The sequence below is a fragment of the Epinephelus moara genome, chromosome 21 (genome assembly GCF_006386435.1).
Source record: "Epinephelus moara isolate mb chromosome 21, YSFRI_EMoa_1.0, whole genome shotgun sequence".
Taxonomy (NCBI): Eukaryota; Metazoa; Chordata; class Actinopteri; order Perciformes; family Serranidae; genus Epinephelus; species Epinephelus moara.
The window spans coordinates 6,081,263-6,106,385 of record NC_065526.1 but is presented as its reverse complement, the minus strand read 5'-3'; the positions used below and the strand labels follow the sequence as shown (position 1 = coordinate 6,106,385).

At 41.1% G+C, this 25,123-nt stretch overlaps 1 protein-coding gene across 5 annotated transcripts in view; it reads right to left on the bottom strand.

Annotated features, from left to right (window-relative positions):
• The window catches only part of LOC126409092 (adhesion G protein-coupled receptor L2-like), a 115,791-nt gene that overhangs the window by 36,175 nt on the left and 54,493 nt on the right, over positions 1 to 25,123 (bottom strand). For all 5 annotated transcript variants that reach the window (XM_050075003.1, XM_050075006.1, XM_050075007.1 and 2 more), the window contains exons 4-7: positions 24,737 to 24,846; positions 17,726 to 18,526; positions 5,461 to 5,757; positions 2,663 to 2,763 (exon numbers count right to left, since the gene is read on the bottom strand). In XM_050075003.1, the coding sequence (XP_049930960.1) occupies positions 2,663 to 2,763; positions 5,461 to 5,757; positions 17,726 to 18,526; positions 24,737 to 24,846 (1,309 nt within the window). The remainder of the gene's footprint in view (positions 1 to 2,662; positions 2,764 to 5,460; positions 5,758 to 17,725; positions 18,527 to 24,736; positions 24,847 to 25,123) is intronic.

Here is a 25,123-nt window from a genome sequence, read left to right as displayed (position 1 = left end):
ATGTTTCCCCCTTGTTAACCTGCCGTCCCTCTCCATCCCTAGGGTCCAGGCCTATAACCAACAAATTATTGACAATTATTAATTCAGGAAACTCACAGACCAATTGTGTTAAATCATCTCGCATCTCATGTGATGCTACACAACCAACCTAATCTATGCCGTGTTCTAAGGAGAGAAACGTCGACAGCGAAATCAGCTTTTTATCAAGAATGGACACATGTTCATTCTTCCCACTGGCAGTTCAAAACCAGTATGTCTCATCATATGTTTAGACCCTGACAATTAATTCATTTCTTAAGATTCTTTTTAGCTTTTTTGCCTTTCTTAGCTAGGACAAATAGACATGAAATGGGGGACGGAGAAGGGGGACATCATACAGCGAAGGGCCATAGGCTGGTACTCAAACCCAGCCCACTGCCAAGGACTCAACCTACATGGGCTGCACACTCTACCAGTTGGACCACCGGCACTTAGACCAAGGCTGGACGATATATCGACTATGTACGATATATCAATATATTTTCAAGCAAGTTATAAATTTAAACAACACCGTTTATATCGATATAGGGTCAAGTTGTGTTACATTACGCGTACCAGTGTGCATCTCTTCACTCTTACGCTGTCAGCACAGCTCCGCCCCACATCGCACCATGTTGCACGTGCGACGCTAAATCAGTCTGTGAGATGAAATTACCGCAGCACACGTGCAATCCAGCGCTGCGCTGCTAGTTTGTGTGTGAGGTGGATCATAGCGCATTGCTGTTCTTCTTAGTTGTTGTAGCCTATTTTGTAACATTGAAACAGCGCCTGGATGCAGGCAACAGATCTGATTAAAAATGCAGCGACAACACAGACACTTCATAAAAGACATATATAATGCAGATGAAGTGTGTCTCGCTCCTTCCCTCCTTCGGCTTCTCTGTTGATGCTCTGTGCACTAATAAGATTAATAGCACAAATGAATAAAAATACTGAAATCATTTTCCAGCACTAGATTAATCTGGCCATAGAAAACGACTTTTAAACTCCCCCCACAAAGATTTTTAATTGTTTCAGACTACAATGGTCTACAAGGCCTCTGTAGCTTCAGTGCTATGTGCAAAAACATTAATGTACAGCCCAGCTATTTATTTTATGTATTTTTTCATTTACATGTTGTGCAGCTGTATATTTTCAAACAAGGAACAAATTTTTGGGCTACATTTTATTTTGATCACAGTCTGTTTTTATAAAAGTGCTTGAGACATCTCAAACGTGGCTTTGACTTGCAACTGAACATGTAGTCCATTTCAGAGAAAATATATATCATGTATCGCCAGTCAGCCTGAAAATACTGAGATATGAATTTTTGTCCATATCACCCGGCCCTTACTGAGACTCCATCTTTGTAGCACGTGGTTGCGCCAGCTTCACTGTGTGCATAATGACGTTCACTAAGTGATAATGTAGCTGGTTATCGAGGGTTTGGAAGCATATAGGGTATATTAACTGGTACTGTATTAATTAACTGGATTATTTTAATGACTGGATACACCGATTTGATTTATTTTAATGTGAAACATCAACAAAGTTGCTCTGTGGTACAATCGAAGAGGTATTCATTTTAATCATTTCTAAACAGAGTGGACTTCTACACAGTGCTATGTAGTTTGAACGTGTTTGTGGATTGCACAGAGAAAGAATAAAAAGACCACCCACATGGACAGTGATTTTGCCTACTGTGCAAACCCCCATCGTTTGCAATAACATCTAAATAAAACTCTACATCAATACTAATACAATCAATTCTGCCAATTATACATTTTTCGCATTTGGTTTCACTTGTTAATTTGCATAATGTAGTAATGACTGAGCATCCTATTTCCCTTGAGTCACAACGAGGCTAGTAACCATCCTGGAATAATAACTGAGCATTCCTAAATTGGAATAATGTGAGGTATTCCCATTCTTCCTATTATGCCAACATGGATGCAGCATAAATTTGATTCCAAGCCGAATCATCCCCATCTGTAATTTGTCTGAATGTTTTGCATCTGTGAGCAGCTTCGAACATCAAGCTGATTTACTGCCTGTCTCTTTAGTGTACTTAGAGTTTTTCAGACTTTTCAAAGACCTGCACATCATTATAAGTGTAGTATGAAATTGGGGCACAGTTCTTCAGTTAGTCACGTCTACATTTCCCAAAATGCCTGCTGACAGCACCCAGAAACCATCTCTGAACCTTCTGCAAGTGCGAGGTATTTTTCAGGTCAAGAGAAACTCTTCCTTTGAATGCGATATGTTGTGTGTTTGTGCATTACGGTCCGTTCAGTAACCGTTATCTGAGTGTCTCCATTAGATTTTCTACCTGCATGACTGTTGAACATCAAAGCAGAGGAGTCAGTGAAGAAAGAAGCTCTGGCTCTTTGATTCTCAGTAACTGACTGCAGAGCTTGGCATTTACTCCTGCTAGCTAATTTCTCTCTGCTACCACACTGTATTTTAGCTTGGGAAAAAAAAGTATTTTCATGATATTTACCCTTGACCAGTCCTCTTGCTAGAATAAGAAAAATAAACCAAGCGAGAAAAAGGGTTCAAAAAAAACATTGCCACGAGATGTCTGATTTGAGGTGTGTAACTTGTTTGCTGCTATATTTTTGTAATTGACACATCCCTGTTTTACCTTTTGTGCCACTTGAGTCACCCAGTGGGAGGTGCAGTTGCTGAGGTCTGGGCCTTTGGAGCACCAGGTCCCTGCCACAGTGCAGAGGAAGGAGGCAATGCCTGCAGGACCACAGAATAAACACAACAGTTGGAAGGAGGCCAAAAACCTTGCTCGGATACAGTTTCTCCTGCTGATCCTTCATTCATACAGACTCTCTGGTGCAGGAAACTAACTGTTGGACAGGAACAACCACTTCCAAACAGTTTGAAAGGCTGCAAGCGTTTTACAGTCTACACAAAAACTGTAGAAGGCTCACTAAAACATTATCAGGTTCCTACATAGCTTGGACAAAACTGACAGACAAAAACCACAATGGACTCTGGCTTGTTATTGCCTGTAAACATTTCAGAATAGTAAACATTTTTTATGCTATCCATGTCCAAATAGAAATACTCCTAATGAATGCCTCCTCACTGACAACAGCACTGTATGTAATCAAAGACTCGTTCCCTTTTCACCCCCACAGTCAAAACATTGTCTCTTTTTCGCTTTCATCCTCCAATAGCCTTGCTTTGTATTTTGACAGATCTGTCAGTCTCTGTGATGAGGTGTTAAGGTAACTTGCAAGAGATTCCTGTGTGAGTATCATTGTCAACCGATCTGGTATAACAGCACAATGTTCCCCTCGCTGCTGACTTCCTACACTTACAGACAAGTTTTTAAAAGTGAGAAATAATACTGTCTGAATGTAATTATGTCAATAAACAGACATCGGTAGCGCTTTCTGTTTCCTAACTTCCTAAATGTTGCCCATCATCCTCGTTGGTTTCTGCGCTCTATTAAGGGGAAAATGGGCAGCAGCATTTTTCTCTCTCCATGTGCTCTCATCGCAAAGAGAAATGGGTTTCGAAATAACACACAAACAGGAGCGATGTTGCCAATTTTCAGGGAAGTGGCAGCCTCTAATCACGCTATATTATAGTTTTAAATTTGACATGCCCCCTAGCTGAAATGTCACAGACTCAGTACATGGAGGCAAAGATAGAAATAGCACATTACCTAACTAAATAAGCACAAAGTGACAGGACCATTTTTTAATCGTGGATTTTTGTCAGGATCTTTGAGGCTTTGCTCGTGTTCATTTGTATGCTCAAAGTGTGATTCTGAGACTCTATTTGAAATGTCTGATTGTTAATGGAGAAAAAAAAATCCCTGTTTACCCCCTACGGTGTTGTAGTAGCAGCGAATAATCAAGATGATTAAAAATAGTTAGACACGAGATGAAAAAAATAACAGAAGCACATGTAGGCCTATGTGTGAATACAATCAAACACTGTTAACCTTATGGGTTTCTGTTACCTTGGAAACACCTGTGCATTTTACATGGATTATTTTTTGTGACAAAGCACTGTTTTTGAAAATGACCACAGTGAAAGAAATAGTAGTGTTACCCAGAGGTGAGACTAAGTCATTGTGTTGCAAGTCACGAGTAAGTCTCAAGTCTTCCAAGTCCTTTACGTTGAGTTTTGAGTCCTAAATAAATCACAATTAGGGTTGGGGTATCATTCACATTTGGACCGCTGGTTCCTGTTCCAGTAACTATAATTCTTTAACAGTACCCAATGGTATGTTTTTTGGGTATTTATTTTCTCTGTAATAACAAAAATGTAATTTTAAAACAAGCTGGAGGTGTGCTGAGGGAGACGAAGAGCAATTCTGCTCCTCTGCTTTTTCTAATCACACATAGAGCTTATCTTTTGTCTCTGACAGCTTGTCTAGCAGTTGATACTTGCCTATTACTAAAATAATACAGACAAGGGACCAAACGTAGAAATTGTCGCAGTTTATCAGCGATAGTTTTGGCTCAGTGGGAAGCTGACGGAGCGTTTGCGATAGCTTCAAGCCCATCGTCCCAGCTTAAGGGTGCTCCGCCTCCTGTCTGAAGTTGAACCCGGCAGCTGTGCGGAGCTCTGTGTCCAGCTTCAGGGCGCTTTGCTGTACTTCTGCCTCTTGTCTAAACGCGGCATTCTCTCCCAGATGTACCTTCAGATACCAACATTTGGCACAGACGAATTTGAATCCATACTTGATATTACAGATGGAATACAGCCAAACGCAACCCTGCGCTCTTCTCCAAATTTTACATCATTTTAACAAGATTAATAATTGCTTTTTAAAAACTTTAATTTATCTGTATCTCTCTGTAAGTTTTGGCCCGCACGCTTTGCATACTGCAATTAGCTTTTTTGTTGACCACGTTGCCGTGTTTTTGTACGCAAACAAAAATTATCTTTGGTGTGATTTTTTACAGGTAGTAGGTAACGTAACTTAAGTTCTCCGCTGGTACTTGACTGGGTGCTGTCGAATTGGTTTAAACAAAGTGGATCTGACGGATTAAGTGTTTACTTGCTGGGAATTAATTGCGTTAATGTTAGTTGATTCAGGAAATGAAGGAAATAACTTGTTTTGGGGCACAGTTTTAAATAATGTACTTTTTAATCTTTGGGCTTTGGGGGAAGTGTCACGTATTTCCAGGTGTTGGCTCAAGTCCAAGTGAAGTCACAAGTCTTTGGTGCTAAAGTCCAAGTTGAGTGGCAAGTCTTTCTGATTTTGTCAAGTCAAAAAGAATAAAATTTGTAACTCAAGTCCAAGTCATGTGACTCAAGTCCACACCTCTGGTTCTAGCAATCCATTAACATTCTATACAGCACTAAAAATATTAATAGAATACAGTAAAAATATAAAGACAATTTTTAAGAACGTTATAAAATGCTATTATTGTGAATCAAACACTCGCACACAGATGGCAGGCCTACCTCTGGTCCCTTTGGGGCAGGGCCTCTCCACAGTGCTTCCAGTGTGGGTCTGGGGCCAGTCGATGGCTCTCCTCCTGGTCGCCTCACAGAAGCGCCTGGGTGTTGGTGGCAGCTCAGGGACGGTGGGCTCTGCTGTCCCTGTGCCACGGCTGTCCTCAAACGGGTCCCTCCCATCTCTTGGATCTGCTCCTGCTACAGTGGTGTCACCCTGCCCCTTCACAGTAGACACGGCGGTGGTGGTGACGACTATGGTCTTTGGCATGGATGACGAGACCGAGAAATCTTCACTGGTTGGCACTAGAGTGAGAGAAGAGTGAAGCTGTTAGAGCTGGAGTCATAAATGTCCTTGCCTTGAACTCCCATCGTCTCTAGCAGTGGGGGAACTGCAACTGTTTGGAGTCCTGTGGCTTGTTGGTATTGCTAGAGTTACTGCTGCCCATAATTCCTGGAAATAAAAAGCTTCGTGCTGCTTTCACTTGTAACTCCACCTCTTTTCTGCTCCTTCCCTAAACAAAATCAAGGCAACGCTGCCAACACGACACATCTATCTCTTGCTATTTTTATTTTACTTAAGCCCATAAATAAGACAAGCAGCGGTGGTGGTGCATCCTTTGACATCGCGGTGATTTCCTCCCAACAGAGTCAGTACCCTGGGCTGATTAAATGTCAACAATGAAGACAAAGCCTGTCTGCATTTTGCTTTTTTTCTGCCTAGTTCATCTCTCTCACTTTGATAAAGCTGGTGTGCGGAAGGAGAACTGCACTGCTCCGAGCGAAAAACATACATCAGCAATAATGCGATTCCACTGTATTCAATCCACGCCTACCCTGCGAAGCAAATCTATGTGTGAATGTGCACACGCACGTGTGCAAGTGCACTTGTGTCTGCTCCATTGCTCAGGTGTGTTCCTGCTTAAAACCACTGCCTGTGCACAGATGGATAGCTGCTGCAGAGAGCTGGGAGATAACTAGGAAATGAGAGCAGGGATAGGAAATCTATAAATTTTATACAGTATGAATAGACAATATGAATAAAAAAGGACAACACAGTGAATGTTTGTGTGTATGTGCGTGCGTACGCGTCTACAAAGATATACTGCTCTGCTGTATGAATGATCATACATTTTTACCCACAACCACCTGATTGTATTTAGAGATAAAAGCAGCCTCTCACAATGAGGTCTGCTGTTGTGAAAGGCCCTATAGTGTTGTCTTCTCGTTCCCTGGGTGCTTCTGGGAAAATGCAATATCATGCTATCTGACACTCCATCATCAGACACATATCTCCATTTCCTGAGAGAGAACGGTGACAAAGCCCACATTTCACGTTTCACACTAATCAGTCAGTCAGGGGAATCTTTGCTTTTTCATTCCAGTGAAATATCTGAGTTTATTACAAAGCCGATATCTGGCTACATCTGGTCAGGAGGCCACAGCAGGGAGGGATCAGTGTTGCTGAGATGCATACTATAAAAAAATAAATAAACCCAGAACCTCCCTACAGTGTTGGCTGAGTTGTGACATTTTACTCAATGACCTTTTCCCCTGGCAGCAGCTCTGGCTAATTACCTTACACTCTTTCAGTCATTGTGCGTCTGTCACCCACACATTCACATGCCTGCCAGGGTGCAGGAAGTAACAGCTGACATGCGCGGTTAACAACAGTAGATGATCATGAAGTCTTCTGTTTGTACCCACAGCGATGAGGATGTTAGGAATAACACCAAGGAAACAATAAGAAAAGGACCTGAGATGATAAGAAATTTCTTTCTATATTTCAGTCCCGTCTCTTAGAAATTATATTCATATATAACTAATTTGAAACAGGAAAAACGTTTTCAGGGAAACGTAATACAGAGCGAAGAACGTTTTCTATTAACATAATGAAGAAATGCTGCTAAATAATGAGCTACAGGGAGGTTATTCTTTTGTTACCTCATTTTATTACTATTTAAACGAAATCACAATCTCTCCCTAAAATTAAACTAAAGAGCCTTTTTGTTTTTTTGTCTAAACCCAAGTAGGGAGTCTGGACACGAACCTGAGGTTGTGGTGTCGTAGTCCTGCACTTTGTACGCCCACCATCTTCCCAAAGCACCTCCTTGCAAAGCCCACACAGTGCCTCAATGAATTGTTTCCTTACATGAAAGAAACATTGTCTCTGAACATAATCCAGGCAGCGATCATGCTGTCACCACATCGTAATTAAAAACGCAGTTTAGCAACACACAAACGTTTCCAGGAGACAAGGTTGTATATTTCCTTGTGGAAAACAGGATCACTTTTTCAGACGATATATAAAGTACACTTTGATTAAAAAACTTTTATTTTTCCCTAAACGAACAAACAGCTCGCCATTAAAAAAGGAGGTTGCAAAAAAAGTGTTTCAAATATATTATATAGTGCCAGTGAAGATTTTTTATTGACTCAGGAGAAGTGAGATGATTCATACGCTGACTCTGTTGATTCAATATACGCATATAATGCAATACAAGGGCAAGGGTAATTGGGTTTGAGAATATTAAACCTCTCCATACCTGAGCAAACGTCTGCTTCTCCACAGGCTGATATGAGCCCTAATATACATCTGAATGTAACAGCTTGCTTGCATCACCTGATTAACCTGCTCCTGAGACGCTTATATTGTCCAACTCATGAGTCCAAAGCCCTCTGCCGCCCACACTTCATCATAAATTATCATACAGTTCGCAGCCATAGCTTGTTTGCTCTTGGCATTTTGTTTTAATGTTTTTTTATCGTCTTGGCAAATGATTTTTAATGGCACATATTATCATTAGTGATTCAGTCAGTTCTGAGATGATGCAAGGAAATGGGAATATTAAGTGCAAGATACAAAACGAAGAAATATTTTGGGTTTGCAATAAAGTCCTATTTTCATTATCGACTTATCTGACAATCATTTTATTGATCAATCATTTAGTACATGTATTTATACATGTCACAAAATCATGCAAAATGTCCACCAGTTTCCCAAGGTTACATCTTCAAATTGACTGTTCTGTTCAATAAAAAAAATAAAAAAATGTAAAATAAAATATATGATAAATAAACAGGTGTGAATTCGCAATATCAAATCAAATCAAATCAAATCTATTGTATATCACCGACCATGAACATGCATGCACGTGTTGCAACCTTTTTTGCCATTTATCATCTGTCCTTTGGCTCATGACCAGCCTTTCCACAAAAATGTGAATCCATTTGGACGTTATGCACCTTTTTGCAATTGTCACTCCCATTGTCACGCCCCTTTTAGCCAATTGGCATGAACACAAAAACACACACACAACCTCAATGCCAAATTTCAGCCTCCAAGGCCAACTGTGGCCGCCAAACAGTGGAGACATTTTTGAGGACCAACCATCTGAGCCAGCTGTAGAGCTGCTGGTAGCTGCTGAAATGATTACATTTATTATCACTGAAGGCCAAGGAAGCAAATATGTATCCACATTTTGAACCTGAGTGAAATATTTTGGTTTAAAAAGAGACTTTAATACCAATTCCAGTATAACAAACACTACTATCAAACTAAGCTTATCTGCTTTGTCAGGACTGTGTGGGGGTTGTTGAATCCAATTTCATTGACAGCAACCATTCAAATGCTGCTAAAACCCTACTGGTGCATGAAAACACGGGACCTCACCATTCTCTAAATTAGCCCCGCCTACTTCAAACCAGTCAGGATGGCGCAGAGAAAAAAACAGAAACACAAATCTCCTCTGTGAAATAATTAAAACTGTTGCAACTTTGGCAGAAAACTGTGTGCTTGTGAAGAACCACATTGATCATAGCAAGAAACTGATTAAGAAAATATGTTTTCAGGGCCTTTAACGATTATCTAAATTGGTGCCAGATAATTTTCTGCTAATTGTCTCGGCTCTTTTTTTCATTGTTTTTAAACTTTCCAAATGACAACATGCATGTAATTTGTGGTATTTCCATCATGCTATTGTTTGTTCAAAAATACATGCATTTCCAAATGATTACCCATCGTAAAACATAATTTGTTGACAATTTAGAAAGGGCTGGCATTCCCATTTGAGCTGGAACAAGCGGTCAAGTGATCGGTTGGTCAATCAGAGAATTTAGAATTATTTTCACAGTCATTTATCAAGCAGAAGTTCCAAATATTCTCTGGTTTCAGCTTTAACAATGAGGTTTGTTTCTGCCTTTCTCTGTTTAACCATTTTTAATTTAATACTTTTTTCATCAGATCAACAGTTTTCAAACTGTTGATCTGATGACTGTGACAAAATAACCAATTTGAAAACATCACCTTTTCTGCGACATTACGATGGGCACTTTTCACAATTGCCTGACAACTCAGAGACCAAATGATTTATTGATTGAGACAATATTTGGTAGATTAACCAACAATGAAATGCATTTTAGTTGCAGCTCTAATCCCTTTAATCACTCACAAAATCCAACACAGATAAAAACCTAATGAACATTATATATTCTATAATCATACTGTAGTCTAGTTTCTGACAAAAGCACCACATTTACATTTTTTTTCCCCAAGTAAATATATTTCATGCTAGGAGACACTTGGTCATTGTCTCTCTCATGTTCACCCTTTCAGGCAGAGTCATGAGATCATATTAATTAGACGGGGCACTCAGTTGTCGACTGAGTGATTTTTTTAATCAAAGACAAGATGCTATCTTTGTAGATATTTACAGTCAGCGTGTCTTGGGTTATCGGAGTGTGATTGTGAAGGACATGGAGAACATCAAACAAACAACATATTTATTTAATACCAAATCAAGTTATGTGCTTGCCAGATGTCGAAGCATTTGCGGGCTTATTTTGATGTCTCTGCACCATGTGCGCTACAATTTTCTTTTGATTGCGAAGAACAAATTCCCTTCCAGTGAGAGCCTCATGTCCTCTGATAGCACTCAACCAGAGAGAGGGCTGCTCCAATTAGCTGCCATTTCTCTCAAGAGGCAGTGAAGTCACTCTTTATGGGCAATCTGACACCAAAGGCATACTGTTGCCATATGCTGAATAATACCTCTTGTAAATAATGGAAGAGTTTGAGATTGAACACTTGACAAATGGCTGTCACCCGAGTCTAAAACGGAGTGTGTAAATTAAAGCAGAGCTAAAAGGAAGGAAAACCATTATGCAAGATCATCAATCAAGACATCAGAGATGAAGCAGAATTAGTTTTATCACTTTATAGCCCCCCAGAGTCATTTATGTATCTGCGAGAGGGAGATGACAAAAAATATTAAACCACAATCAGATGATCGGAGGTCTAGATATCATGTTTGTCCTTGCTTTTGCAGCTTGCATCGCTGCACTAAAAGAGCATTTTTATCTCAAATTACACACATAGTCAAGAGCAGTAAACATTATCTACCTGTCCATACACACACCAGGATAAATGGATCATAAGCTGCCTAATACCGGCTATTAGGGAAGAGCAATGACGACTCGCAGCAAAATCAAGCTGTTTTTAATTGGTTTAAATTTTTGGGAGATGAATCACTTACAAGGCTAATCCTCCCAGTACAATGACAAACAGACATGTATAGCTGAAAGGAAATATCGAATAGGCAGAGTTCAGTTTAAGCATCATCTCTACATTAGCACAGTCTGTTTGCACTATTAAATACTGAAAATCAATCAGTGTGTGCCACGGTCCCCTTCCCTTCCCTTGGAAGTTAGCTGTCCTCGAGCTGAAAAAGCGTCTGATTCAGCCCATACTTTTCTAAATCAGATGGTGAGCCAACTTCCTTGTGTCGATCCAAATGAAAAAGAAAAGAAAAAAAAAAACCTGCTACAGCTGTGGCAGTTTTGGTTTTTCTTTTCATCATACTGTGAACGTGATCGAATGCAAGAGCAAGAAAAGAGCCTGGCAAACATACAGCACAATGGCTATATGTAACAATGGATGGCATGACAGGTCCCCAGAAAAGTGAGGACAAAATATTTTGATTGCGCCCTGGTGGCTGGCTGCAGAGTCTAGGTCCTAAATCCCGCTCCTTCTAGGGATGGAACATGGGCCAAACTTAAAACTTCCCAAAGATGGTTTCTATCATTTTAAGTCGTTCTTATCACACTGATGTTTGTCCAGGTGTTCATTTTTCTGATAAGTTTGGTTTTAATTACTTATTTGATGCTATAGAAAGGGGGTATGACATCATGATTGACAGCTGTGTGTGCTCACGATTGGGTTGGACAGGCTTATGGGTGGCACCTGGATACCGCGGCTCCCAATTGCTACTGCGCAGACTCTGGTTCCAAAAGAGCAAGATGGCAGTGCCCGTATCCGTGACATTTTGGCTCCATTTTTGTTCAGTGGGAGGAAGCTGATATGCGCTATATCTTTGTCGATGATATAGGACATTACATATAAGGCTAAAGCCATCAGCTAGTTAGCTTGGCTTAGCCAAAAGACTGGAAACGGGGGAAATAGCTAGCCTGGCTCCAGCCGAAGGCAACAAAATCCAACTATCAGCACCTCTGAAGCTCAATAACTAACATGTTAGAGAATGTTGGGTGCTGCTTAGAGCCAAGAAAACATCTGGCACCAAATGTAGTTGTTATATGTTTTAATTAACAAGGTTGGGCAAGCTAATAAAACATGTATTCTATTAATCATTCCATATTCCATACTATCAAAAAATGCATTAATACTAGTAACTCAACAGCAAAAGTAATTAGGTACCAATTACTGTGTTCTGCATTTAACGTGTAGAAACAGAAAACAAGACATTGTGGTTTAACAGGCAGTCAGTCTAATGTTTGGAGGCATTTACTGACCATGAACAGTTAGCTTAGCATTAGCCCCTGTGTCTGCACATAGTCTGATCAAAACCATCTGATTCTTGACTGTAGCATCACTTTGCAGAGGTCAATGGTAGCATATCAGCTAAAGCACACAATATACAAATTAGACAACTCTGAAGTTAAAGTGGTGGTTATCCTCTTTTGGTAAACTGTGACTGCACTGGGTCGTGCATAAATTAAAACTTAAATCTTGTACCTCGTCCTCTGAAGTTGTTAAGTTATCTGAAAAATAGTGGATGTCATGGTGATAATTCAATTGAATGAATTATTCCTGTTTTGTGTCAGCAACATGCTCTTTTTTTTACAAAATAGAAAAACTTGAAAATGAATGAGTGTGTCTATAAAAATGCAAAATAAAGTGCATACATATAAAATTACATATTAGTACGTGAGCAATTATATATGAGTATCCTCTGTGCCACATTGGCAGGCAAATAGGGTTATTTAGCTTGCTAATCAACAGCAGTATAGGCTATGATTATGTGTTTGTTATGTTGCAATTTCCTCTGCCTAATAACTACTGTTACATTACCCTACAATGTCACTGTTGTTATTTTGCACTAGCTGTAGATTAAGGTTGTATATTATCACTTAACCATATGTTTTGTCCTAGTTTGCGTACCTTTTAATTGTTTTTTGGTGGTTAAAGTACGCTATTTTTAGACGTTAGACAGAACTTCATTGTGCAACCAAACATCGACAACATTTCGTTTAGTGTTGGCTTATCTTAACTTACATGAATCTGGTGCAACTGTCTGGTGCACTGTTAAAGTAATCACATTACTGTAACACATTACTTAATTATGCAACACTGCCCAATAGGCTTGGGAGGCCTTGTGGTATTACAGTTTATCAGTATTCAAAAAAATCCTGACGGTATGATTTTCAATATCGTCAAAATACAGGCGCTCCTCTTTCTATTAAACGTATTGTATGTAGTGCACAGCACGTGCCACCAGAGGTCAGTCTGCGGTCTCCACTGGGAACAGGCAGCTGAGCTGACAGACGAAGCGACTCTGAGTGATGGAGGGATAAGTAACAGGACTGTAAACAGCAGAACAGCAACGGTAGAGAAAGACCGCCAGTGAAAACTGCATGTTTTTTACATCTCAGTGAATAAAGGGTTTATACTAACCGAGCCAGAGGTGGGGACTGTTGGAACCGTGGACTAACTGACTAACCATGACAGTTTGGGTAAGTTTTATTTTGTGTGTTGTACGATGAGTTAATGAGGCAAATAACACAGTCTAAGTTTAGTGACCCAGAGAAATTAGAATTCAAAAGGTGTATCATTGTATTTCTCTGTTTAATAAGTTTGAGACTATTATTTTTCTTAAAATTTTCTGAGTTTTTATTGTTAATTAGTCTGAAAAGGCTACAAGAGCTTGTGGAAAGAAGCAAAATCACCATTCAGGCAGGTGTTAGCACCACACAGGAAGGTATGAAGGTGTGAAAAATTAGATACCGCCTAAGCCTACTTCCCAACACTGTTAATTAGTGAGCTTTAGGTTCTGGTATGTTGATTTATCTTTAGACAGCGCCAGGCTAGCTGTTTCGCCCAGATTCCAGTCTTTGTGCTAAACTAAGCTAAATGGCTTTAGCATTGTACTGACTGTACATACACAAGGGTGATATCAATCCTCCTAACTAACTCTCCCCCAGAGAGCAAATAAATGTATTTCCAAAAAATGTCGCACATTTGCTTCAACCAGACAAAATAGGCATCTTGCCATGGTAACAGTGCCCAATATACCACAATAAGAAAGCCATAGCGTGACTTGGTGTGTGTGGATCTCCCTCTATCTTTATTCATTGTGCATTTAAGCCTGACTCAATAACAAGACTGTCTCAGAGGATAAGAACTGTGTGAGAGCTACAGTTGGTCTTTTTGCCTCTTTACCTAGAGCCAGTGCTGGTAATTAATGACAGAGAAACAAGTCCCAGAAGACATGAATTTTACATTAGGCTGTTTATATGCGCTCATGCTGTTCTGCTTCATTCGAGCCTACGTGACGTGAGCACACAGCTTGGCATGGAAAGTAAAGGGCCACGAGACCATTTCTCTTATTCGGTGCTTTGGAATATGTCTGTATTTCTGCTAAAAACTCAAGCAGTCGAGAAATTGTTGCTGAGTCTCACTGCTTTATTGACACTTGTTCTTTAAAGAGCAGTAGACAGAAAAAGCTCTGCCGGACATATCCTGTGTCTGTGCAGGGTAATTTATGAGGCCTGAAACTCAGTACTGTGGAGCAGCAGACACAGCGCTGTCACAACTAGACAGTCTGAGTCAGGGGAAGGTTGCTCACACTAAAGACACATGCATGCAGGAAGATATATGTGCAAACAGAAATACACTCAGAGCAAAAGAACACTCTAAATCCCTCTGTCGTCTACGCCTACAACGTCCACTAAAACAGTTTCCTGCCATAATCTCGCCAATGTGGATCCATGGCGAGAAGCAGAACAATTAGAGCTCTTGCAAATCTCCTGACTCCTTTACTACAGCCTCTATTTCTGTTGCCGTCACATCATGCTTCAGAGCGTGGAACACAGGCTTAGTGCATGATACATCTATAAATGTCCTCTGTCTTGACGGCTCACCTGGAGGCGTCGTTCAGGGATATAAAAGCATACCAAAGTGCAGTGAGGTGCACAGCTGGGTTTAGCCACAAAATGGCTGAGCAAAAAAAAAAAAAAAACATCAGCTTTGATGATAGATATCTATCATGTGGCATGCAGGATATGAAATAGTGGTTTTGCTTGACATTTCAATTCAGCGCAGAGCCCACTTGTGCTCACCACTGCCAGATTACTCCGAGTGGCTAAGCCTTTTGGACAAAGCCATTCATTTTATGCTTTTCTTCTTTAAGGCTTCAGATCAATGCTACCTCAAATACAAATTAATTTTCTCCTTTCCCTCCTTGTTAGTTTAAAACGCTCTCAGCAATTGCCGGCTCCTCTGATTGCTTTTTTTTTTTTTTTTAATTCATTGGACTGAAATCAGTTAATGCCTTTGCACATCACAGAGAATACATTACCGGTGTCCCTCTAAGTTTTGTAACGGCCGGTGCTTTGGTGTGCTTTTTATTGGCATCCACCTCTTTGAGAGAAACCTCTGAGGAGGTGGACTCTAAGTATTGATCATTGCTGTTTTGTGTTCGCAATGCATTAGCAGAGCGCAGACGTTTTCTTTAAACGTGTGTGAATTGTTTGGAACAATAAGCGGAACGATCAATATGGGGAAAGATCTCAGCTAATCACTTCAACCTGGGCCAAAATTAAGAAACCCGCAGTGTTACAAACACTCTACACAAGGTAAAGGAAAATGCCGACAAGTTGCTGAGGTCAATTATTCTCAGCTTTGATCACTTCGCTAAAACAGCCTTAATATAAACCCCCAATCCTGCCGACACTTTAGCACCTCTCCGGGATGAGCATTACAGCCAAGGTTGATGCATCTGACAGAAAAGGACACAGACGCTCATTGTGTTACACGAGTTCTACAAAGGAGAGAAATACACTGGGTTTGGTGTTCGAGGTAACTTCACTCTGTGGTCGATGAATCTTAATGGGCACAATTAATTTCCTTTACGCCTCAAGTGCCCCTCAGTTTCGGAGAGAGAGACATTATTTCAGCACCATTAGATTACCCTGCAGAATAGGTTGTTTAATTCAACGCCATATCATGGGCAGCAATAAATCCTAATAGCTACACAGTAAAGAAGTTAAAGGTGTAGATCTGGAAAAAAAACCCTAATAAACAAGAACCAATTATTTTCAAGTGCCATTCACAAAGCCCGGCGCGCTGCTGCTGCTGCCGCTGCTAGCTGTGGTATCTCGAGATGCCTCCTCTCTCCTTCTTGAGCTCACAACATTTCAAAAATGTTCCCATAAAACACACTTAATGATCCACAGTGACAAGCTCTGCTGCAAGGACGCATTTCTGATTGGATCTCGATAACAGGACAGCGGACAGTTACGGGTATTTAGAATAATGAGCGAAATCAACAACTATGTTCTGTTGGGTTCCTTGATTAAACGCACTGTTCTCCAAGCAAGTGGCAACACTGAGCCTATGTGGCATTTATGTTTACCGAGGCATTACAGTAGCTGAGAGAGCACATTAAACCCTTCATTGAAAATGCTCTGTGATGGCCACTTTCCTTCTCTCCCTGAGCCTCTTTTGAGACAAGGAGGGTAATTATGATAATTCAGTTGTTAATTACATTTACATACATCAGGACGTGAACAGTTGAGCAGGCAGTTTGCATGCATGGAGAACTCATTAAAGTTTGAGTATTTTTCATATCTCCTCTAACATACTCTTAATTGAGGCTTTGGTTGTTCAGCAGAACAGACGCAAACTTGAAGTTCCCCCACCCCCTCCCCGACCTCTTGGGTGTCGAGTTATCATGCTGGTGAGATTCCAGTGATCGGCAGGAAAACAAACAGACTTGTTGACAAGAGGCCAGAGTTCAGGAGCACACAGCCGCCATTGAGCCATCAATGCTAACCCCCCTTCAACAGCTCAGGTCAGGAATCAGATTTCCCCCTGGCGACCCCTCCCTAATATCCAGAAGTCAAAAATCATAACTTAATCCAGACCAGTGCTCGAGGGCAACCTGAGCTTCTAACATAACCAGAGGTCGGGTCAAGATACTTGTTTCCCCACTTGGTACAGGAGACTTATGCCGGCTCTGTGGGATAAGGTGCTAGCAGTCAGATAATTAAGCCCATTATCATCTTAATGCAAGGTCCCTGTCTGATGACACGTATGTCACCTCTCCTCACTTCACAGATTAATTTAAGCCCCCCTAACCGCCTGACAAGATTCTTCACTGTAATTGATCTCTCTCTTTCCAGCTACTCTTCGGCGCTGATTCACCATGTGGTGCACACCTCACACACACTTCAGCCTGGTGCTTTTAAAAATATCATGCCACAATAGGATGGTTATTATCTCCTGATCTATTGCAAAAAAAAAAAAAAAAAAGTTGATGAAGTAGCCATGGCAACACAACTTGAAATCCTGAGGTGAGGGGGAAGAGGATAACCTCCATCATACTGTGCACAAAAGTATTGCCAGCATTATATATATATATTCATAATGGTTTTGGATAAGGCCTGAGATTAAGGAATTTGTTAGGGTCCAAGCTTCAGCTGGAGTGAGTGCCTCGGCTCGCCTCATGGTAATAAAGAAACGTGTGTCTGAAGAGGCGCAATCCCACCGGGAGCTATCTCTCATTCCAAGGTGAATCTGTAATTTCTGTCTGCAAATGAGCCCTTTCCCCAAGACTAACACAACCCTCTTTTCTTTATCACACCTGAACTGCATCCAAAATTAAAAGGCAGCCATCTGTGACATGCCTCGCTGCTAACAAAAAGCAGAACAATCACACAAAGGAGAGTGAATTAAACACAAAAATGGAGCAGCTCTCACCTTCAGCTGGATCCGGTGGCCCGAAGTCCAGGTCATAGCGCAGGATGTAAAAGTTATTCCACACGTACAGCTGGTTGTCTCTGGGGTTGTAATCCACAGCGGTGATGTACTGGTACTGGTTGGGGAAGAGGATGTCGGTGTACTCGCCCTGGTTCAGCTTGGTATTGTAGATGTAATCAATTTGGCTCCTGCTGGCCTCGCTCTCGTTCTCTTCGTAGGTCGAGCGCACCACATGGAGCACACCACACACCATGAAGGCATTAGAGGCAGAGCGCTTGTCGTACGCTGTCTCCCATGTGGCCTCGAAGCGGAGAGTGTATGGGTTGAGCTGGCTCACCACAATGCGCCCATTGTTCTGCTCTGTGGCGTAGATGACCCATAAGCCCCTCTCGTCTACTGCCAGGTCAATGTCTGTCTTGCCACCCCAGCGGTAAGGCGAGGTGTCGTGGTAGTTGGCATTATTGACAATGGCCTCGCCACTTTTGATGCGAGTGCGCAGGTCAAATTTGACAATGTTGCGAGTGCGTTCCTTGTTAAAGAAGATAGCACCATCATAGGCCACGAAGCCTGTCCCGTCAACACGGTGCGGCAGTTTATAGGTGGTCATCTGGCGACCATTTTTGAAGTCCTCCAAAGAGGCATACTCGATGAGGGTGTCAGTGCGGTACGGCGTCCAGGGCATGAAGAAGACTTTGTCACCGGCTTGCAGCGGGTCTTTGCACCACGACCCGGCTTGCTGCTCTGCCTCAAACAGGAAGGTGGCGTCTCCTACACCCTTCAGAGTCCCGGGACAAATGAAAACTAGTGACAGAGAAGAGAGTAGAACAAAATACGGTGAGGCAAAAAATATTGAAAACATACGTAACATGTCTGACAGGCATCATTCTTGCTGCTGTACAACTCAAGTGCGGGATAAAAAGATCAGGGACTGTGAATTTGGAGGAATGTTTTAGCTAGTGCTTTTGTACTATTGCTAATGAAAAGGGAAAAAAAGAAAATAAATGAATGTGTCAGTGTTCAGAATGAGAAATGTGACGTGAACTTGCATCTCAAGGGTCTGCTGCTACATCCTAACAGGGACAAAACAAAACAAAACGTGAACGAAAAGGGTAAAAATCCTGCAAATGAAAGACATGAAAAATGGGAGAAGTAGAGTTCACACTTTCCTCTTTTAAATACCAGCCTGTCACTGACGTCAAATGCCACATGAACAGCTGGGTGTATGGACACACTGCACATGCATACTGACATGACTGAGGTCGTAAACCAAAACGAAAAAAGGGGACAGACTTCACATCTTGTGATAAGAGTGAACAACAGGTTGTCGATGGTGGTGGCGGCAGCAAAGCAGAGGTAAAATGAAAGTGGAGGTTGGGGGATAAATCGAACAACAGTGGTAAAGGATTTTCACTACTTCTGCGGCAGAAGACAAGAGTAACCACTGATGGGTGAGGGAGGCCATGGCAAGGTTCCCATTTAGACGGTTTTAAATTAATTGGTTCTGGATAAAAGGGACACAAGTGAATTCTTGTTCTCCTTTTAAAGTTTTTTTTTTTTATTTGGTCAGTGCCAATCTCACTCAGCCATCACTGCTATTTCACATCACGTGCTATGGGTGCAGCAGAAGTTGGGCCAAGCAAACTAAGACTATGCCAAATAAGAATATATACACACTCATTCTTCAAGGGTTAACACAGTGCTAGGCAAGAGTCCCTGGAACAAATCGACACCCAACAGTTGGTGTTTTTATTTCACGTTGCGAGAAAAAAACTACATTCGATGACCGTGGATGTCATTTCGAAATTCTGTTTTTGAAATTCATTTGGACTCCATGGGTGCAAACAATCCTCCTATGGGTTTAGCATTTGACAGGAGAGGCAATCAGGAGGGGGAGGAGACGTGAGGGGAGCTGTACTCAACACCACAGAACAAGGAGCCAGAGGGGGGGTGGGGGGAGGACCAGACCACTCATTTACCTTTTTGCTCCACTTCTATTTCAGGCATTGGAAAAGAAAGCAAAAAAGAGTGCAAAAGGGAGAGAAAGGTTATCATGAGTCAACTACCAGGTACAAAGAGAAGAATTAGCTGGAGGATATGACCATGAGATGAACTGCAGGGCTGCTTTGGGAAGAAGAAGAGCTACGGGGGATAAAAAAAAGTGTTTGTTAGTGAAACGGCCTCTCATCCTAGGATATAAAAACAGACAAGTTATGGCTGGAGACAAGCTATGTGCCATGCTTTCCAGCGCATTAAACTTTTCATTCCTACCGTCTTTAACTGCCAACAAAATAATGCATTGGCCGACGTAAAAGCAGAATAAATCCCTCTAAAAAATGTCTCTCCTAAGTGGCAGGAGGAAAAAAAAATCTCCTGGTCATATTTAGATGGATAACATTCTTAGAGAAACATCACAGCAGTTATTTTTGGCATGTATTGACTGAGGGTGGAATTTGTTCAAACTTTATAAACACAAATCAAAACTCGATTCCAAACTCGCTCGCCCACACACGTAAAACATGACACGGTGCTAATGTTACAGACCAAACTCTTAAATGAGCCAAAGAGAGCAACAGCACATGAGATGACTGATGAACAGTCGGCCTAATATGGAGCTGCTTTAGTTGAGGCTGCATACACTCTGGGTGGAGGTGGTGGGGGGGCAGAGGCTGGAGACATGTGAAAGATTAGAAGTTAAAAAAAATGAGAGCAAAGAGGTTAGTCGGGGAGGGAACGGGACAGGAGGTGAAAGGGAGGTCTGTTTGAAAGAAGAGAAAAAGAGGTGAATATTTCCGAAGATGTTTACAATTCATCAATTTAAATACTAAGTACTTTTCACAGGCAGGGATGAAGCCTAAAGCTGCTCTTATAAACTATGCTAAAACACCCTTTTAAGGTAGATTAACTCAAATCAGATACCATAGACAGTTTAAAATAGTGCCGACTTTAACCACCTCTACAGTACATTTAATTAAATCATGTTCACAACGAAACAAACACTAAAGCTGATCCATGACTGAAGAAAGGAATTTGGTTAAACTTTTAGGATTTTATTGGTCTTACTCCAGAAGTCTCTGCAGTATGTGTCCACAGAGCACTAATGAACATAATGTAGTAATGTAAGATATATAATGTACCCTGTTCTTTGTAATCTCTCCTTTATTATCTTAGCAGAAGACAAATCTTAAGGCTCTGTTATTATTAAAGGCCCTGACACACCAAACCAACAGTTGGCTGTCGGTCAGTTTCTGGTGAGCATCTGTCGCCCTAGCGTGTGTGTCCTGCACCATTAGTACTTGTCGACCCCTGTCAGCTTTTTTTCCAGCAGGTTCAGCATGTTGAATTGGTGTCAAACCTGCCGGAGCCCATCGTTACATGAAGTTACTCTGACTGGCAGTTCAGCTCAGCGCATGAAAAGAGAAACGGAGGTGAGGAAGGCAAACGCTAAAGTCAAGAGGGTGTGAGATCCAAACAAACTTGTTGTATTTGGTAAGATAACTTTTTTTTCGTTATTGTTTGCGTGGTCAATATCCATTCTGTCGTTCTTCCCATTTCCCTTTTTAATGACCAACTAGTCCATACCCATTGGTAGCTTCGTCACCTTCTACCTATGCCAGTCCTCAATGCCTATGTGCAGTTTCACATAGATTGACCACGTCAGTGAGTAGAAAAACGTGGGACAGACAGAATGACTGACTGACAGAATGACACACTGACAGTTTCCGTGATTATGTACAGCATACCATACCATGACTTAGTCATACCAAACATTAGAAAACAACACCAACATTGGTCCACAGGGGGAGCCACAGCGATCGGTCGCATTTTAGCCATTTTGAAGCATTTTTCTGTTGTTATAGCGCCACCCAGTTGCCAATTAGAGTTAAATTTCTCCAGTCACCTTGAGGCGTCCTGTTCTACATATCTACCAAGTTTAGTAAAAATCCATATGGCGGTTAGGCCTAGATAAGAAATGAGCTCTCTAGCGCCCCCATTTTGTTTGATGGGGTCAATAATGGAGGGGTCCCCTCAGATTATGTGTGGTCATATGCCTACAAAGTTGCGTGGTGATGGGTGAAACCCTTGAGATGTTATACACCTTTATGTGATGAGCCACGCCCTCCGCAATATTCATTGCCTTATAGAAGCTCAGTTTTAGTAAGTTTTCCAACTTTTGCCAAGAGGGAACTTTAGATATTGGTCCCTAGATTATGTTCACCCAGTTTCATGCAGATCGCTCAAACTTCCTAGGAAGAGATCCATTTGAAGTGTTTTTCAAAAAATTCAAAATGGCGGAAAATCTATATAAGCGGAAGTTATGGGTTCTTGAGGCAAATTTGTTCCTCATGAGGAGAGGCATCTCTGTGCAAAGTTTCATGTCTCTACGACATACGGGGCATGAGATATGCCCATTCAAAGTTTGCAATTTCAATCGGTTGCTATAGCGCCCCCCTTTGGCCAATTGATGCAATATCGCTTCATTCACATCCTCCCATGACCCTCTACCACTGTGCCAAATTTCACATGGATTGACCAAGTCAGTGAGCAGAAAAACATGGAACAAACACACCCACATCATCATATCATCATTGTCGTCATTATATAGTAAGATACAGACTACCTCACATGTAGGTGCAGAACATATATGCTAGATGGCTGCTGGCTGTAGTCTTTGCGGTGTGTTCACATGCTACTTTGTTGGCCGAGACACCGGCAATGTGAGGTGACACAACAGTCAGCCTTTTGTGCCACTGGTTATTTGATGTCAGTTTAGTGTGTCTGGGCCTTAAAGGGTCAATTCACCCAAATTACAAGAAAACATTTGTTCTCAGTTACCCTTAGTGGTATCTAGTCATGCAGATAGTTTTGGTTGTGGTCGTCCAGGTCTGCCTCTGAAAGTTCTTCCACCATTAAAATACAATACAGATGAATAGAATTTTTGTTTGTGCTGCTCACAGCAGTGACAAAACATTTATATAGGAGCTGGTTCTTGTGTGGAAAGTTGCTCCAATCAAAATATTTCACAGAGAGCCCTGTGGATTATCCACAGTAACAGGGACACTTTGTGAGGAAGATTTTGCTGTTCAGATTTTTTAAAATGTCATTACTCAATGCTGTGAGCATGACAAAATACACACCACTCATTCCAGTTATTTCAGTTGTGCTGGGGTGGAAGCAGAAATCTCACATCTCACACAAAACATTTTATTGCATCCAAATCTAGTATTAAATGTGCTTATCGTATTTAAATTCTTTCTAATCCCTTCTTGCATCTGACTATGTTTGGCTTTTAACAGTTTTAAGTAACTACTGTTATGTATAACTTGGAGTCAGAGATTCCATTTATATCTTTTAATCACTTACATTAAAACACTGCAGTTTTATTGCACTAACAGGCGTATCCTACTTGATTTTACATCTTATCTTTCACGAGCTACTTGCCGTAAAAACTGGAGATCCTGTCACGTAACTACTTGGTCAATGGGCTTAAACTATTAATATGTATAGAAGTTGGCCTTGCCTTGAATTACAAAGACAACCCGGTCGACTCATGGTCATAGGATGATGTTATTCTTTCCCGTCACTAACAATCTTTCGATCAGTTCAGATACTGGCTTGTACAAAGCACAGTCACCAGACAACAACCAAGAGTTGTTATGCAGTTTCATTTAAGACATTACAGGAATTAATATTAATTAACACAAATAACAACGTCTTTAAAAATGTAAGCACACAAGTATTTTGCTTTTGCTTATCTTTATAAAGTAAATGACTGCACAATTTAATTGCTGTAGAGTAATGACACCATCGCCATTTAGACTGGTTCCCTATAAGGCTTGATTTATGGCACTAAAGAAGTGCAACAACCATTGTCCAACCAAAACATAAAGAGGATAACGCTTTAGTTGCTTTAACTATCAGTATCCATCCCCAGTTACCAGAGAGCATCAATGAAAGTTCAGTTGCAGTTACTATTTCCAGTTGCGGAGATGGCGGACGATGGAACAACCAGAGTAATTGTGGAAACTGTAGTAGTGTCAGGCTCTGAGGAAAACGAAAGGTAATTCAGTTGTCTTTGCCACAGTGGCACCAACAACAATACCACTTGGAAATGCTACTGGGGAAGAAGTTGTCTGTTTTCACTAGAGTTGTACCGATACCGATACCAGTATCGGAAATGCCTCCGATACTGCCTAAAATGCGGTATCGGGTATCAGCTAACAGCTATCGGCGAGTACAGCCTATGACCAGTCCAATACCACGTAATGCCTAATGTCATTACGCATACGCACGCTACAGACAAACGAAACGGAAATGGAGCAGAGTTCAAAAAGTATTCTACTGTAGCCTTTAAAATGTCTTTTTTACCAAATTGTTTGGCTGCACTTTAACCTGTGTCTTGATCTGTGTCAACACTGCATAATAATAATTAAAAAAAGTTTTATGGCATTCATTCTACTATTATGGATTTATTTCTTAATATTTTACATAGAGTTTTAGGAGTTGAGACATACAACAATTTATATCCCATCCATTTTTTTTTTTTTTTTACGCACTGGTATCGGATCGGTACTCGGTATCGGCAGATACCTAAGGTTCAGGGATCAGAATCGGTATCGGGAAGGAAAAAGTGGTATCGGTACATCTCTAGTTTTCACTTAAATAAATCCGGGTATTTTGCCAACAGGGAACCAGATCCAAAAATGGAAGCAACTATCAAATTCCAACCTCGAAGACAAATGTCTAAAAACCTGCACAAATTAAACCAAAATCTGCACAACTGGATTCCACTAAAAATGATCGAGATTTTTTTGTTGTTGCCACACTTCAATACTTTACTTATCCTTATCAAAGCTAGCCTTCCAGTTTCCAGTGGAAGTACCATCTGTAAAACAAACTTGCAACTCAAGAGAGAGACTGCAGTTACAGCACAACTGTCTACTCTACACACACTTAAAAAAAACACACACACACAATAAGAGTTCAGTATGAGATTTGGATGGCGATACTTACTATAGGGAACACACTCATACTGGACCTCTAAGTACTTGTAGGTGCCAGGGCATGGATCAGGAAAGACATCAGAGCCAGTGACAACCACACACTGCGTACGGTTGTTGCACCTAGAAAAAAAGAAGATTGACCAGAGATTTCATCATGACTTCTCACAGCAAGAGTACTCGGCAAAGACAACATTAATAACACAAAGTGGGGGGTGGAAGTTCATCGTTACGCGGCTAAAAAGAAATTGATGAAATCCAAGCCAGGACTGTCACATATGCATTCTAAGTATAGACCTTGGCAAACAGAGAGAGAGATGAAGGCATTAAGGGAGTGTAAATGACTGTATGAATGAATGTGATAATGAAAAGAGAGTAAGAAAGCAGCTAAGGCATGTTG